At 38.6% G+C, this 16,957-nt stretch overlaps 2 protein-coding genes across 4 annotated transcripts; one reads left to right on the top strand and one right to left on the bottom strand.

Moving 5' to 3' along the window:
- The first annotated feature begins 28 nt into the window (after positions 1 to 28).
- On the top strand, positions 29 to 6,100 carry ciapin1 (cytokine induced apoptosis inhibitor 1). 3 transcript variants are annotated; one of them, XM_032588699.1, is made up of 9 exons: positions 29 to 114; positions 1,492 to 1,654; positions 1,931 to 2,074; positions 2,697 to 2,776; positions 3,864 to 4,032; positions 4,140 to 4,213; positions 4,924 to 5,042; positions 5,247 to 5,328; positions 5,417 to 6,100. In XM_032588699.1, exons 2-9 carry the CDS (start codon positions 1,498 to 1,500, stop codon positions 5,525 to 5,527), a joined length of 936 nt encoding a protein of 311 aa, XP_032444590.1. In that variant the 5' UTR covers positions 29 to 114; positions 1,492 to 1,497; the 3' UTR covers positions 5,528 to 6,100. The 3 variants fall into 3 exon arrangements, with proteins under 3 accessions (XP_032444590.1, XP_032444581.1, XP_032444575.1); XM_032588690.1 differs by having other exon boundaries at positions 4,137 to 4,213; XM_032588684.1 differs by having other exon boundaries at positions 4,128 to 4,213.
- Positions 6,101 to 6,187: 87 nt separating this feature from the next.
- Positions 6,188 to 16,952, bottom strand: prmt7 (protein arginine methyltransferase 7). The gene is made up of 17 exons (XM_032588673.1): positions 16,720 to 16,952; positions 15,355 to 15,391; positions 14,881 to 15,030; positions 13,675 to 13,783; positions 12,956 to 13,068; positions 11,732 to 11,961; positions 11,480 to 11,660; positions 10,282 to 10,409; positions 10,046 to 10,184; positions 9,886 to 9,969; positions 9,753 to 9,800; positions 9,230 to 9,319; positions 8,135 to 8,296; positions 7,692 to 7,766; positions 7,312 to 7,472; positions 6,871 to 6,967; positions 6,188 to 6,749 (listed from the first exon to the last, which is right to left on the bottom strand). The coding sequence occupies exons 1-17, from the start codon at positions 16,812 to 16,814 to the stop codon at positions 6,591 to 6,593; spliced, it is 2,058 nt and encodes a 685-aa protein (XP_032444564.1). The 5' UTR covers positions 16,815 to 16,952; the 3' UTR covers positions 6,188 to 6,590.
- Between the last annotated feature and the right edge of the window lie 5 nt (positions 16,953 to 16,957).

The following is a 16,957-nucleotide window of genomic DNA, read 5'->3' as shown; positions in this document are numbered from 1 at the left end:
TTTAAAATGTTAAACTGTTGAAAAAATATTTTATTTTGAAAGTTAATAACCGGAAACACTGAGCTTCAATTCACTTAGGCGACTTGTTTTGTGTAAGTACCGTGAGAAGAGCAGGTGAGTCATTGAGAGAAGTCCTTTTAGTTTTTATTTTAATTAGTTAATATTACTTCTTGGAGGTATTTTACATAGATAACTAAAAACCTTTATTTATTGTTCCTGGGGGTAGAACTTTACCGGGCTCTCACTGTCTAAACAACGTGTCAATAAAAAACTCAGAAGTGTCGCTAACGGCTACAAACTGCGTCACTGTCGGTTTTTAGTAAAAAAAGATTTTCACCAAAGATAAGTTTGGTGGCTCATTGTTGATACTAAAAGTATTCGGTTTACACCAAGTGAGGATTTTAATTTACACAGTTGACAGAGAACATTCTAGATAACTGGTCAGTTCATCTTCAAGGTTTTATTTGGTTATTAGCTGATTTGTAAATTAGCCACTTTAAGGGCAGAGTGAATGATTCACATAATTTTGTAATGTTTACCAAACACTAAAGCCGTATTTAAAACTTACACATTGGTTCTGAACTGTAGCCGGGACCATCGTATATACTGGATAAGTGTCATTCTCTAGTTCCCATCTTTCAAAAATCTGAGCAGTATTAAAACGTATGTAATTATTATTATTTGTTTTTTATATATACAGAATTTGGAAACCCCAAACGGCACCCTGGGTGCTGCTAGAGAGAAGTAGAAATGTAAAGTGTGCACACTCTCCTGTATTTGTTTATAGAATAAGACACTTCAGGCTTGAGGCCTTTCACAAGATTGGAGTTCATCCTCATTTTGATCTGGATCCTGACTGGTGTCTAGTTGGGGAGTCTGTGCTTTACATCTAAGTATAATAAAACAATTATTAAAAAATATCGAACCCCAAAAGATAAAACCATAAACTGAGAAAGTCTGAGAAAGTCCAGGGTTTATATTTTAGTCATAGGGGTTATTTTTACAAAGAAAAATGTACTTATTTAAAGGTCACATATAATCTTTAAAGGTTAATTATAATTAAACCTTCCAGGAAATAATGGAATTGATGGAGTGACCTGAAAAAGTCATGTTTTTTTCCGTTGGGATACTGGTCTGAACTCAAAGGGTCACGTGATGGTAAATTGGTGGTTGACGATGTTGACAGATCAAGGAAAAGAACAGCAAGCCTGTCATTTTCCTCTCCCGCTATTTTGTTTTGTTGACGTATAAATACTGCCTACCTTTGTGTTGTTTCTGTATTGCTTGAACATTATAATTAAAGGTACTGACATATTATAAAGCATTGAAACCCAATCTGCAGGTTTAGGCTGAGTCCTAAATGTTGTGATCTAACCTTACCTTATTTTTAGAAAACTTTTCAAGTATTTTGTTTTGCAGGGATTTGTAAATTATCACATTTTTTAAAAGAAAAATGTAAAATGTTAACAATTTTGATTAATCTTTCCCCAGGAAATCATGGCCGACCTTGGTATCAAAGCAGGAGACAAAGTGTTGCTGGTGTGGACTCAGCCGTCAACACCAGAAACATTGAAGCAATATGCTGAGGAACTTGGGGCAGCAGTAGGTGCAGATGGAAAAATCTCAGTGGAGAACATGGAGAGACTGTCACTCTGTGAGTCAGTCGCCCACCAATTTAATTATTCAACCCAATTAAGCTTAATTGGTGAAACATCAATATATTCTTCCTTAAAATGATTATTCTGTATTGAAACATCCAGATTATGGCCAAGTGTTTTAGTAAAGTTTACCCTGTTTTGAGTTCCAACGGAATTTATATCTTAAAATCAGATATATATGGAAAAAAATCTAACAAGGGCTAGACAATAACATTTTTCTATTGAAGGCATGAGTAGAAAGTCTTACAGTAGTTCTTCCTTTTTCATCACAGCCTCTCATGCAGCTTCTTCCTTTGACTGGGTGCTCTCCTGTCTTCTGGCCGACTGCTCCTACAGCCACAGTCCAGACACTTTAGCCGAGATGGTCAGAGTGCTGAGACCTGGTGGGAAGCTGCTCCTGGATGAACCAGTCACAGGTAAGATGAATCATTCCTTTCAAGTTGCTTTCTAGTCTCTTATTGGGAGTACGGTCACTGTGGCTGACCCTAACGCAACCTCACCAGAAACCCTTTTGTCCGCCATTTTCGTCTGAAATATCCAGGGGGTTACAGTGTTGGACTACATGTGTAACTTAAAAATAAAAAAGAAATTAGGGCACCTGGCAAACTGGATTTGTTATCCTTCACTTGCAATGTGTGCATCCAGTAAGATTTATTTATAAGAAAGTAGCTTTTTCACGTCTGTTGTAAGTGTAAATTTCTTGCCTGGATGACGTTTGTCTTCAGCAGTGCTGCATTCATTCTGTGCTAAAAAGCTTAGCACTACTACAATATAAATATATGATTTTTAAAAATATTTTTTTTGTACATATCTGACATGATACAGGTTTAAATTCCACTCATAATGGTCTTAAAAGGTGTTAAATATGTGTTATAGTGTTACTATGAGAGAATGGTGTAGGCCTCAGAATCATTAGGGATTATGTTAGATTGCCAGAAGAAGTACAGCACAACTTTTATAAACACAGTCCTGCTAAAAAGCCCAAGGTTGGTTATCGTTTGTTATGCGTTCTCTAAATGAACTGTGTTTGTGTTACAGGCACAGAAGCACAAACAATGAGGACTGCAGAGAAACTCATGTCGGCTCTGAAGTTGTCTGGCTTCATGTCAGTAACAGAGGTGCGTGAAAAGCAAGGGTTCCGTAAAATGTTCCAATTTATTATCTATTGTGATTATACTGGAGATGAACATGGCAGAATTATTAGCCAAATAGATGCCATCACTCCAAAGAGAACAAAACAGAGTTTAAATAAGAATATCAAGCCGTCACTAGAATTAATTCAGTGGCTTGGTGGTTACACTGTTGCTAAAACCTCGTTTGGTTCGGTTTTTTTCTGAAGTTTGTTCCCTCTGCAAGTTCTCACCATGTAGGTCAACTACAGAGTGGCTGGATTAAGAGATAAAAGATAGTGGAACAGTGAGTTGTTTGTAAGTTAGCTCGTGCATCTGAATTTTTATTGTTTTCTTTCTACTCTTTGGCTGATTTTTGTCATTATTAATAATAGTGGTGGGAGAAGTTAGATGGTGGAGGGAGCGAAAATATCTGTAGTCTGGAGAAATTTATAGAAAAACACAAAAGATAGTAGAAAAAGAAGTAGTCTGTCAAGAAGAGGGGCGAAATGTGGCCCTAAGTAAAACACAAGTGATTTGATAAAGGTAAAGTAAACAATGAATTCAAATGCATTCAAAGAGTGTGATGCTGGGGGCTGCAGCACAGCACGACCACACTGTAACCAACAGTGTGCTCTTCTTCCAGAAACATGAAGAAGAGCATAAAATTCTGCTATCATAGATATGCGGGGCTAAAATTGATTGTTTTCTTAGTTTATATTTTAATTTAAATGTTTGGTGGTTGTATGTTCAGGAAAACCTGTAAAAAATTTAAATCTTTTATTATTTAATTGTGTTTTAAATGAATGCAACACTGTATGTCATGTTTTATTGATCAGTCAGCTGGGACTCTGAGCTTATAAAGAAGAAAAGCCAGCTTGTTCTATGTAAATGTGTTTGTAAAAGTTATTGTGTGATGTGTCAGCACCAACTTGTTAACTACTTGGAATCAGTAAGTACCTAATCTGAAATACTCAAACTTGTACTCAGTCTGGAAAAATCTGCTAACGGTACACCCCTAAATAATAAATAGTTTGAAAAAAAAAAATCACAAGATTATCTGTGTTTAATCCCCTCTTGCTGTCTCTTCATTCAGGTCAGTAAAACAGAGCTTAGCCCGGAGGCGCTGAGCTCCCTCAGAGCAGCCACTGGTTACCAAGGAAACACTCTGACTAGAGTCCGCATATCTGCCTCCAAACCCAACTACGAGGTGGGATCCTCCAGCCAGATCAAACTGTCGTTTGGGAAAAAAACACAGAAGCCTGGTAAGTTTACAAAGATGGTCTGTCATTCAGTCATCATCTTCATAGCAGCTTTAGCAGCATTTGTTCATTTTAATGTCTATAAATGTTAACATCTGTGTGTTTAGCAGAGAAACCAGCTCTGGACCCCAACACTAAGAAAATGTGGATGCTGTCAGCAAACGACATGAATGACGACGATGTGGTGAGTTCAAAGGCAGTTAGATTTTTCGAAAACCACTGCAGAAATGACTAAAACTGTGGTAAACGAGTTGTGTTAGCAAGCCAGGAGCTGCATGCCGTTTGAATGAGCATGCTTTATCCAGCTTGTACAATGACAGAAAAAAATCTCTGAAATATCATCAGAAAATGCTGTATTGGAAATAAGAGCCTGGACTTTATTCATGACATTTTGTTACAACTGGGTTTAAACAGCTGAAAATCCTAATTCCACAAAAGAAGAACATCATTTTTGGAGTATTTTTAAGTGACTCATTAATGTTATTGTAGTGTTGTTCAGTTTCTGACTTGTTTTGCTGTTTGAAAGAGAAGCTGAAAATACTGTATGTAAACACAGCAACCTTCCTGGGTTGAGTTAAGACAATTATGGATAACATAGAACCAAATAGAAGAAAGAGGCTTACAGTATACAAATGTAGAGTGATGACATGAAGCTAATTATCCAACAATAACTAAGATGAGTGTAGACGTGAAATATATAATATGGCAAATATTAGTCATTTTACTGAGAGGTCTGTTTGATGTTAAATAGAAACTTAATGTAGAATTGTGCAATATTATAGCAACATATTTATTAGTTTATCAGAAGCGATTTCCACAAACCGAGCATTAAAAGTGTAATCTAGCTGCAGCCTCTTGATGCGGTTTGTCCCCTCTCTGCTCTGTTTGCTGCAGGATCTGTTGGACTCTGACACTCTTCTCGATGAGGACGACCTAAAGAAGCCGGACCCAGCTTCTCTTAAAGCCTCGAGCTGCGGAGAAGGAACTGGCAAGAAAAAAGCCTGCAAGAACTGGTAAGGTCCCCCCTTACGTTTTCCATCCCTCCAAGGTCGTCTTTCACTTCAATCTCTAAGCCTTAAGGTCAGAGAGGTCAAAGGTTGGGCTGTTCTCAGTTGACATGCTGATTTGAGGTCCTATCTACATCTGATATATTTTCACTACGTCGTTTCAGACTGTTAATATTTTAAGATGATTTAGTATATTCTGTCATTGTGCAGCACATGTGGGCTTGCTGAAGAATTGGAGCAGGAGAGCAAAGAGAACCAGAAAACCAACCTACCAAAGTCTGCGTGTGGAAGTGTGAGTAGTGTAAAAAAAAATCAAAATCAAAATGTCAATTCTGTTTCCAAATGATTAAAATAATATTGATGTATTTTATTTGTGCTAGTGTTACCTTGGTGATGCCTTCCGTTGTGCCAGCTGCCCGTACTTGGGAATGCCAGCGTTCAAACCCGGGGAGAAGATCGTCCTGGACAACAACACGCTGACAGACGCCTGAAACCAAAACGTTCCACATCTCTGCTGCTCACGCTTCAGGACATTAACATTCCTCTGTTTCCATCCACCCAGAACTCATCAGCCCCTCTGGGGGTTCTCATTGACGCCACTGCAATGTTGTTTCCCATGAGGCACCGTAACGCCACGACCACTTTACAGGAGAGTAGTTTGTTTAACAAGCGAGAACCTAAACAACTCGTTCACAATTTTAAATTTGCAATCAATATATCTATGCGATCTGGTGCCTGAATTAAGAGGATGCCAGATTTTTCATGGGTCAAAAGAAAATGCAAGTGAAACCAGCATCTTTTTTGGCAATCTAGTAATGAAACTATTTACCTCAGTTGTCTGTGTTTTTTCATTCATTAAAACTAATCACAGAATAGAAATGTTTTGGGGGTTTAAATCATCTTCCGACATTGTCAAAGCTGGAACAGTGATCTCCATCAAAACGTAGAGACACAGAAAGCTGCACTGAAATTGTCGAACTGAAGCTTATTTATATATGAAGTCATCATTTCACTTTCTGTCATTTATTAGAAATAAACTTAAGACTGTTTGAATTTAATCCACAGAATGTGTTAAGAGCTCTGATACTTCAGGTTTTGTCGTCCTTTGCTGTTGCCAGCAGTGTATGCCTGTCAGATCAACCAGAGGATCCTTTTTTTTTTTAACAATTGTGTAATATAACTTTATAGAAAAATCTTTGACTCTCAGGGCACCTAAAGATGTTACTTCTGTTTTATTCCACTCTTTTTTTGTTTTGTGCTCCAAACTTTGCTTTCTTCGTCTGTGCAAAGTTAGGAGTTTACAGAAACAAGCCCATGTCTGATTTTCACTATAAAACAAGACAACTGTGGGTCTGTTGGAGGATAACTTGTGTAGGAGGTTTTTATGTCTCCATATCAAAGCCTGTTCGGCCCTGAGAATTCCTGATGTTGACATATTGTTAAAAAAAAAAGGCAAACGGTAACTTCTGTCATTACAGCAATAGTAAACACAGTTAAATATGCTCTAAATAAGAGACTTGAGGTAAAACCTTTTCAGTCAGCTTTGGATTCACATCAGTGACCCGTGATGCTAAAGTCCATCTTGACGTCTCCTAAGCTGGGCTCGAACGTGAAGCTGTACGACACGCCGGTCCTGCCGTCACCTAAACTGTCCCACGCCGACCTCAGGAAGTAAACTCCCTGCTTCCTGTGTCGACTCCACTCGCAGTCCCCCTGCAGGGAAAACAAAAAAACACCTGCCGTCAGATTTCAGACAAATTTTAACAATTTGAAAAAGACTATTTTAAAGAGTGTTCCCCGATATGCTTGTACAGATGACAAAAGAGGAAGGTACCTGCTCACTGATTGGTTGAGTCAGACCCCCACTGACTGTGACATCATCAGTCAGGTGATATTCCATCCACAAAGCAACACCGTGACATCGACCTGTCCTGAAACCGATTTTTAAACACAGTTTAACAGAAATACCAAGCACTAAACTTCTGGACAAATTTAAGCAACAGTAGAAAAAAATGTAACTAAAATATAAACAAACCCGTCTCAAAAAAACATTTTCTCCCCTAAGCTGAAGGTAGCATTGTTTTATTGCAGTAGTTTGTAAAGTGATGCATAAGAAAAATAGACCTTCCTTATCTGAAATATGAAGCTACTCAGTAAAAGTAACGTAAATGAAAAAGTTCATTAAATAAAATAATAATAATTTAACTACCGTAGACACACAAACATTCTTCTGATTCTCCATTTGTATCGTCTTAAGGAAGGAAGCAGATTCTACCTTATGAAAGGCAGCGAGCCCTGGCTGCTGATTGGCTTTTGAGGGACACACTGTGTGAAGTCAAAGGTCATGACAGCAGCGGGGTGAGTGAGAGCTCGACATGGATATTCCCACAGCGGGTGGGGCTCTGCTTCACGGGACTCACGGAAATCCAGAGAGCGCTGTGGAAACACATCGCCTGAATCCACCTTCTGCAACTTCAACTCAGCTTTATGAACTCGGCTCAGAAACTTTTTTTCCTCTCATGGGTGATTTAAAGACACAGGTACACATTTTCAAATACAAAAACACACCTTGACGTAGTATTATTATTATTAAAACATCACCCTAGTAATAAATAACTAGTTACATTTTAGCTTGACCTTGATTTTAATCTTTACCTGGACCATCTCATCCATGGGAGTGACATCAAAGCCTTCACATATTCCACACGGCGCTCTTATTCTCCACAAATCCTAACAACAAACAAAAATAACACAATAATTTATTTTGAAATCTTAATGGACTCGCTTGAAATTTATTTTAAATCTTGCCAGTTTTCAGCAAAAACGGAAATACCTGAAGCCTTTCAAAGGAAACAAAGGAACGGCTCTATTAGGAATGAGCTCAAAATTATACAAGTCAGATATATCATTTAATACTAGCATGTTAAAATAACTTTAAAGTAATTACATTTTTAAAATGACTGAGTCGCACGCTGGCATCAGATCATGAAGTTTCTACGACTCAAACTGAAATGTAATTGTGCATACAAGTTGAATTGTTCTGCTAACAACTTGTGTGGCTTTTGGATGATGTTTGGTCAAACGCTCGATTGTCTGACCTGGAACTCCACAGCCACAGCATGCAGGGAGGCAGAGCAGGGCAGGATGGTGGCAGTGGGGCGCAGGAGGCCCGCCAGAGCCGTCCTACAGTACCAGAAGAACAGGGAGCGCCACGGCAGCAGGCTGGTGCTGAAGTACGGCTCCCCCATTAGGACAGAAATCTGCAGGAGGCGTAACACCAGGTTTTAGATGATCAACTTAAAAACATAACTGGGTCTTTAACTTGTGATGTGTTATTTTAAATAAATAAAACATTAATAAAGTTACTTTTTGATTACTTTGCTTTAATTGGGACAGAAAATAACTAACTACTAGAGCTGCAAATTGTTTTTATTTGAGATCTCATTGCTATTTTAGCCCAAACTTATTTATTTTTTTATCTGAGGACTAAAACACCTAACAGAGAAAAAATGACTGCAGGTTGTTTGATGAAGTCCTGAATCCAAGATTCAAGAGAGATTACAATATTACCCTTGTTCATCCATCAAAAAAAAATATGTACCTAGATCTCTACTAAACTCCAAAAAAGTGGAAGACAATGAATATGGGAGATCTGCGTTTTTATCCATTTAATAAATAAAAAATAAAAATGAATTTATCATATGACTTGCTCTCTGATCAATTGATTAGTTCATCTCTATTTGTTACAAAAAAGTTTTCCCAGAAATTGCTTTAAGAAATATTAAAAGAAGGAAGCTCTATGTTACTTAACCTTAGTATTTAAATATCCCAACAATTACAAACTAGAAGTTACAAGGTTGTTCAAGTAAATCCCAGTCCAAGTGACCCTTCTTTACTGTTTGGTGGTGATTTACTTAATAAAATTATTCTGATTATTTCTTAAAAAACTTTCAACCACCTGTATTTTTTGTATTTTTGGAGGTTAGATCTCATAAAAATACTAAAAACAACACTTCTTCCAACTCCCTATTTTTCCAACTTGGCACTAGCTTGAAGTTCAGAGAAGCAGATCAGTGTGAAAGATGCCATTTCTGATAAAAAAAATAACTGTTTTCATCCTCTTGCTCTGTTTTTAAATCATCAAATAAATGAAATGTTCTGCAGCACGGTGTGATCATCATTGAAAGCGGTACCTGCTCTCCTCTGAGGTCCTGGCTGGTGAGCTGTTCAGGCCTGATCTCCAGCAGTTCAACCCCGCCTTTCTTAGAGTTGGCTTCCAACATCTGCAGAGCAAAATTAATCAGCAAAAGTAACATTTTTCTATAACAAAAAAAACCCCAAAACTGTTTAGATTATGTAGCGTTGGTAGCGTTAGCAAAATTTATTCAGCAGGACTGACCACAAAGACGTTTTTTTGGAGTGTGGTGGTAGCTGACGCCTGGTTTAGGCTTAGGTAACAAAAAACAAAAAGTGTCCAGAAAATGTGGGTTAATTACAATCTGTATCAGGAGTTTGCATCTCCATTCTTCAAATGCCTCTGGATTCATTCCTGCTCCAACTCACCTGAATTAAGCTGATTGTGGTCATAAATAAAAACCAGGGCTTTCCAAAGGTTACTGATATGCCAAAGAGCTAATTAAGTCTTCCCTCTACTAGTCACCATCCCATCATTTGGTACCAAATAAAAGCCTTCAGACAATAACTTTGTAGTTTTACCTCCTCAATAACTTGCTTGGACATTCTGGAGTTTTCCAAACTGAACACCTGAGTCAGAACAACAGCACAAAAAAAAACAAACATTAATACAAGAATCTGAGCAGGGACATTTGGATTGCAGGAGCTGCCATACCTTCTTGGCTCCCAGCATGTGAGCGAACACAGGAAGCAGACTTCCATCGCTGACGGAGAGACACACACTGTCCTCGCTCAGAACCTGGAGAACCGCCGCTTTAATGAACGCACACAAACGCAACCATGTACACTCGGTCATAATGACGGCGTTCGCTTACACTGCGAAGAGCTGCGACGTAGCTCCCCGTACGCCGTCTGTCGTTTAGTTCACCGAAGCGAGGTCGAGTCCAGACGAGGTGAGCCTGACAGGTGCAACACGGCCGAGACGGCGGGGTCTTAGTCTGGGCATCCTGGAGACTGAAACATCGAGACAGAAAGGTTCACCAAACTGAGGTAAACGTTACACGTTGATTAATTGGGGAAGTGATGACAAAACAAAGCTGTCCAAGCGGACCTGTGAGGCTGGAGGCTGTACCACAGACTGTAGTCGTCATGGCAGACCGTCAGACTGAGCTCCTCTTGCTCAGCCACCTGGCGCTCTGCAGGCAGGAAGTAAACACTCTGCATCCAGTGATCCCGCCACTAAAACACAACAGCAGGACTCGGATTTACTGGAGAAACTTAAAGCTGGTTTTTCCTTTTGGGCCAAATCTACGTCACAGATGTTCTCAAACGACTGGTTTTGCCAGGATGTATTGATAAAGCACATTAACAAACAGTTAAAATATGAAGAAAAGCTCTGTCTGCATTCAATGACTTGCGTAAACTAAATAATATTGTACATCTTTTCACACTGACTGGTCCATCCAGGATCTTAAGATTATTTTTGTGATTTTTTTTGCAATCAAAATCACTGATTTTGTAGAGCTACTTTAAAAATATTTGTTACTCACCACATTGATCACAAACTGCAACTTGACATTAAGTGAGGCTGAGGGAGCGTTGTGATAGAAGTAAGAAATGCTGCCACTTGCAGGCGGGAGTTAGCATCACTTAAACCCGACGTTTCTGACCATTTCTTGTGGAAAATTGCAATAGACTCACAATTATGCATTCACACAAAAACATGTGTGAATCTGTTGATCTTGCATGAACTTCAACCACCAGATAATCATGAAAAACTGGATGGGCTGATCTGTAATTTGGCAGTAAACAAATAAAAACTTCTTTGATTTAATTGATATGATGATATTTAAGAACTCTGGAGTTTAGAGGGCCACATTAAAAGCAATGGCGGGATGGATTTGGACCCCGGACCTTAAGTTTCACACATTCAGATTCAGATATTCATTCATGTCCCAATAGGGAATTAATATTACAGAAAGTCACAGTAAAAACAACACACCAACAATTAATATTTAACTAGAGGGTGTAGCATTTAATTCCATTGCTTCAATCAATGGAGGTTAAAAACACAAAACTTGTCGATAAAAAACTTCGAATAGCTGGTAAGACTAAAAAGGTGATCAATAAATCAATAAATACACTACACTAACAATTTGAAGTCTCACACTTTAAGAAACAGCAACAAATTAAACTCAGTTTGGTAAACTCATGTGTCTTAAATCTTCTGCACATTTTTTACCCCCAACAAGCTTTAGAGTCGTCGCTCTGGACAGATCTGCCTCCTCAAACTCTGACCAGTTACTCACTGGGGCCTTCGCTGGCTGTGGATACGTCCAACTGGGAGCCATGCTGCACACAATGGTCCCGCTGGGATCCATCTCCAGATCCCACCAGGACAGAACGACCTGAGCCCGACCGCCGGACCGAGCCACGAACCTGGTGGAGTGGGACTGGAAGGCACTGCTAACTGGTTTGCTGAAGTCCACACTGGGAAGGACGCAGACAGGTGTGAGCAGTGACTGCGTGTTGGAAACAAGAAAAGCAGAAGATGCTTCTACCTGAACATGGTGCAGAGCGGACTCAGCGGGGTGAAGCTGCTGGGGGGGACCTGGCTCAGCTGGACGTCACAAACCGAGTGAGCGCCGGCACAGCGGCCGACGGCGGGCGGCGGGACCAGACGGGCCCCCTCCACCTCCACTGGCTGCAGCTGGGCCCAGTTCCACAGCAGCTCCGACTCCACCAGCTGGGCGTAGACGGTGGCCCGGTGAGGCACCGCCTCACAGCCTGCCTGCACACAGAGAGAAACCATGAAGAGCCAAAATAATCCAGTAGACACAACAGAGTTTCTCATGATTTAAAAGGTTTAAATGAAAAGCTGACAGGTGAATAAAACAACCAAGGTGAAAACATTTTTCATCTGGTCCAAAATGAAAAAAATACGTTTGAGGTCTAAATCTTTTAATACTTTTCAAGCGCCCTCTACAGGGAAAGTGCCATTGACAAGAATTTAAAAAATAAATCTCCAGTAGCAGGTGGCATAAAAATGTACATAATGCTCTAAAAGCTATCTGCACTAATATTTCACTCAACATATCATGTATTTACTAAGTGGTGCTAAGCTTCAGTTTTAAAACACAAATCCTAAAAATATCTTACATATTTATACAAACAAAATACAAAAAAAAACAAAACATACTTAATTTCTTCACAACGAGGCCAAATGAAACAAGTTGAAGAGAAATTAAATCACATCTTACTAATTTTTGGCCACATCTCGACCTTTACTCTGCAACAAGGTGGACAGTCATTGGCCAATTATATAAACACTTGAGCCAATAAGAAAAACGGGGCACAAAATGCTAATTTAAGGCATCTTCAATAACTATAATTTATTGTATATAAAGTATGTCTCTTTTTCTCAAATATTTTAAAAACAGAATAAACAAAAACAACAGATTTTTTAAATATTTCTATTAAGATGTATTAATTTGATCTATTGAAAGCATTTATGAAATGATATAAAGGCTTTATTAAATTTATTTCATGTTACCTGAATAAAATAATTAGCATTTTCTCTAGAAACTACTCATGGTTTTTAACTTCTTTCTAAAACTAATACCATTTCTATTTGTGTGGGAATAATGCACGTATGAGAGAGAGAAGAAACAAATTACAGCTTAAATCTCCTCTCGTACATTTCGGTCATGGAAAAAATACATTACATCTTATCTGTATGAGCAGCAGGGAAGGAGCGGATTGAATGTGAAAGGCTTTGGACAAACCTGGACCAGGTTTTGGTGAGCGTGCTCGTAGCTGGGCAGAGCTCCCTCCCCGATGAGCTCGGTGTCAAACAGCTCTGTGATCAGCAGGTTGGCCTTCTCATGCATGTCCCCATCTGTTAAAACACAACCAGAATATTTACAAAAGGAAGCCCCCGAGAAAGAAAACAAATAATGACTTTTGGTTTCACTAATAATTAATAGACACCTACATTTTTAGAAACAACTTTCGACGAGTTCTCAAAAATGTTTTGAGAAGTTATGGTTAAATGAGTGGATCGGCAGGAAATATTTCCAGAAATAAAAAATACAGATTTGAACATGATTAAACCTGTGAGATTAAATTTAAATGCAACAAAAACATAACAAGTGAGTCATTCCTCAGCTTAGTTTAAAAGTAACTAAACAAAGTAAATGACATAAACTAATTAATTCAATTAATTAATTAATTAATTTAAGTACGTTTATGTTGAACACCAAGATTGGGCGATGCAACAGATTCAGTAAATAGAAGGCACAGGAAGGACATTTACTGTACATAAAAGTGGTTATAATCTGTTATTGAGTTCAATTAAATTTACAAATCCAATGGTAACCATCCTTACTATATTTAACAACTTAGATTTTTTTTTTAGGTATACAAGAATTTCCAAGTTAGATATCAGTAATCAGTAAAGCAGATTCAGCAGGGATGTGGATTTTATGGCTTTCTTCTCTCTCACCTGGTCCCACCGTCACATCTGACGAGTGTTTGTTGATAATCTTGATCTTGTCAGAGAAGTTGTTCTTCTTCACGACGCACTGAGCCGCTTCTGCCATGGGCTTAAAGACCTGCAGAAAATCCGTGTTTTATTACAATTATTTAGGAAGAGCAAAGTTTTTTGCAGCAGTCGGCTTTTCTGGTTGGCTCGTCATTAAGTGTTGACGTGATCTTGGTCAGTGGTTCTCAATAAATCTTTAAAAAGTTTTCTTTCAACTTGGACTTTGCTGCTTTTCCACTCATTTTCACTCAAGTCCTTCATCATTTTCCGATAAATGCTTCAAGTTTAAGAAACCAGAAATTTTCTAGTCCCTTTTCAGGTCAATATTTTGTTCACTTCACAAACTTTTCCTCTGCTGAAGATTTTTTTTCAGCCCTGAAACTACTTCATTTTGTTACCCAAATGTCAACTAAAATGATGCAAACTTTGACCTGGAATCCCTGAAACAAAAATTCATTCATGCTGCACATTATGTTTTTTTTTTTTTTTACCCCTCCAGGGGTCTTTTGTGGGCTCTAGTGTCCCTTATATGATAGTAGGCTGACAGGAAACGGGGAAGGAGAGGGGGGAAGACATGCGGCAAATGCTGTCGGGTCCGGGAGCCAAACCCGCGACGGCCGCATCGAGGACTCAAGGCCTCCAAATACGGGTCGCGCTAACCACTACGCCACCACGGCACGCCCCACATTATGTGTTTTTGCAGCAACAATTTCTTTCTTCGTCTTCTTTCAAGCACCGAAGTGAAGCCGGTGTTGTTTAAATTTCTGATTATGAAAAAAAACAACAAAGAAAAACGATTGAGAAAAATTAACTAAAAAGATTAGCTAAAAGTCTGGAATACTCTTCAAAACAATGTGCAACTGGGGTATATTAAAATATCAGTTGCAGTAAAAAACTATATGTTTGGAAATCTGTTTGAGCCACTATAAGTCCATGTGTTTTTTTTTTAAGTGCATAAAGTCAACAGTATTTATAAGGCACTTTTTGAACAGGATTATAACCCAAAGCACAAAATGCAGTGAAGCATAAAGAACAGACAAAACCTTAAAGGTCAAATTACATCAGAGGTCAAATGATGAAGAAATTGTTTTTGTAGGCTTCGATTTTCAGTGAACTTCTGCTGCAATTGTTGACATTTTACGGGTCAAACGGAGAATATTTCTGTACCTCCACAGCGTAACAGAAGTCGGCTCCGGCAGTGACGGCCATCATGGACAGGAGGCCGGTTCCAGTCCCGATGTCCAGGACGACGACTCGCTCGCCTCGAGCCTTTATTCTGGACACAGCGGCCCGGATACCCTGGTAGTACTTCTCGTTCTGAAAGGGAGCGAAATTACTCAAGCAAACATTTACACCACTAACCACTTTCTTTTAGCACACTTTTAATAAGAAAATATTTATTTTAAATCGTGGTGATTTTAACTTCCTTGTCAAATAATGCAGGCAATCTTTGATGAGATCAGTTGGATAGAATAGGTTTTTAGATGATTAAAAAGGCTCTAAAACCCAAACGATGAGGTATAAACAGATTCAAATTCACATGTCATATGGAGACCGTCTATGTCGTCATTAATCAACTAGAAGTCACTACATGGATGGTTAAATGCAGTCAGGGAGCAGCGATGTGTGTGGAGTTCTCACCCTGTCGTGGTCATGCAGCATGTCGGCATAACAGGACCTGAAACAGAAACATAAACACCAACAGATTAATGCGGAGGATTATTTAGTGTCTTAGTCTCACAACACTTCGATCAAGGCATTTTAGACATCCACCCTGTAGATTCAGACTGTTTTGGGTCTGTTTTTTTTGTTTTATCCAGAACAAAAGAATACAGGATATTGTTTAAATCAATGTATAGATCTGGTAAGCCTCCAACTATCAATGAAAAATTTGAAATCGGAATTATATTTCCTTCTCAACATTACTTCACATCATAAATAATCTGCTGCGTCTCCACTACGTTATTCACCTGATACTTTACATCTAGAAATAATAATAATAATAAAAAAATAACAATAATCTTATTATTATCCAGTGGCCAAAGATAATTAGGATTTTATTGGCATTCTAAACCTATACAGATCTGGAAAAAATGAAGAGCCCACTACACTGAACTCCATTAAAAACCTCATGGTTATTCCACTAAATCTTGATTTCTGAAATCTACATCAGTATTGTTGCTTCTAAATGAATATGAACTTATTTTCTTTGCATTATTTGAGCTCTGAAAGCTCCACATCTTTTTGCAATTTTGACTATTTCTCATTTTCTGCTAATAAATACTAGATTTTTGCTTGGAATTTCAGAGACATGTTGTCAGTAGTTCATAGTATAAAAGAACAATGTTCATTTTACTCGAACATATACAGTACCCATAGAGCACAATCAGAAAAACTGGTCTCTTAATTTTTTTTCCAGAGCTGTGTAGTGATCAGCTCCTACACTCTCGGTTCTGATCTGAATGAAACCTGAACCAGAACCTCTTTCTGTACGAGACGACCAGAGATGTCAACTATCTGTTTAATGATCTTTTAAAAATAAGGTTTTACTTTTTTTTTCCCACAAATAATAAAAACTGCAACTGGTAACGTAACATTTTTTCCAGACACCATATTGGAATGATTTAACATTCTGTTTCTTTTTTACTAACTCTATAGTGTTTGTCGTGCTATTTTAAAGTTGATCTTTAATTAATTCATCTTTCTTTTGTCAAGGTTTGACTATTTATTGACTATAAATGTTCTGCTTACCTCATTTCAAAGCAAAACCGGTCAAAGCTTGGTATTGCTGGCTCGAATCCACAACTTAACATTTTATTAAATAATGCTTCATGATTTTTTTTAACAGATATAACCGACAATGTCCTCTCTAATGTGAATTTTAATGTTCACATATGCACGCTTTTAAGTCACTGTATCATCAGAGCAGCAGCACAGCGGCCCCTCGCCACAGTTTCCATCCCGTCTCGCCTCGCTCCTAGTGCCGCCCGGTCGTGTCGGACCCACCTGGCTATCTCCTGGTGGTAGTCGTACTCCTCGCTCTCCTCCACCCAGTCCAAAGCTCCGGTGGTCGGGTTCGCTCTGCCACAGAAGGTCTTCATTTCCGCCAGGACGTCCAAGGAGTGGGAAAAAAAAAGCTAATTTTAGTCTAATTACTCACTACAAACCTAAATGTTAGCAGGAATATGAACACTGCATTGCTTCCATGCAGGCCACCATATTGGAATGAAACGTCACTGGCTGT

Source organism: Xiphophorus hellerii, chromosome 2 (genome assembly GCF_003331165.1).
Source record: "Xiphophorus hellerii strain 12219 chromosome 2, Xiphophorus_hellerii-4.1, whole genome shotgun sequence".
NCBI classification, from domain to species: domain Eukaryota; kingdom Metazoa; phylum Chordata; class Actinopteri; order Cyprinodontiformes; family Poeciliidae; genus Xiphophorus; species Xiphophorus hellerii.
Note: the sequence above shows the minus strand (reverse complement) of the source record. Positions and strands in the feature narration are given on the sequence as shown.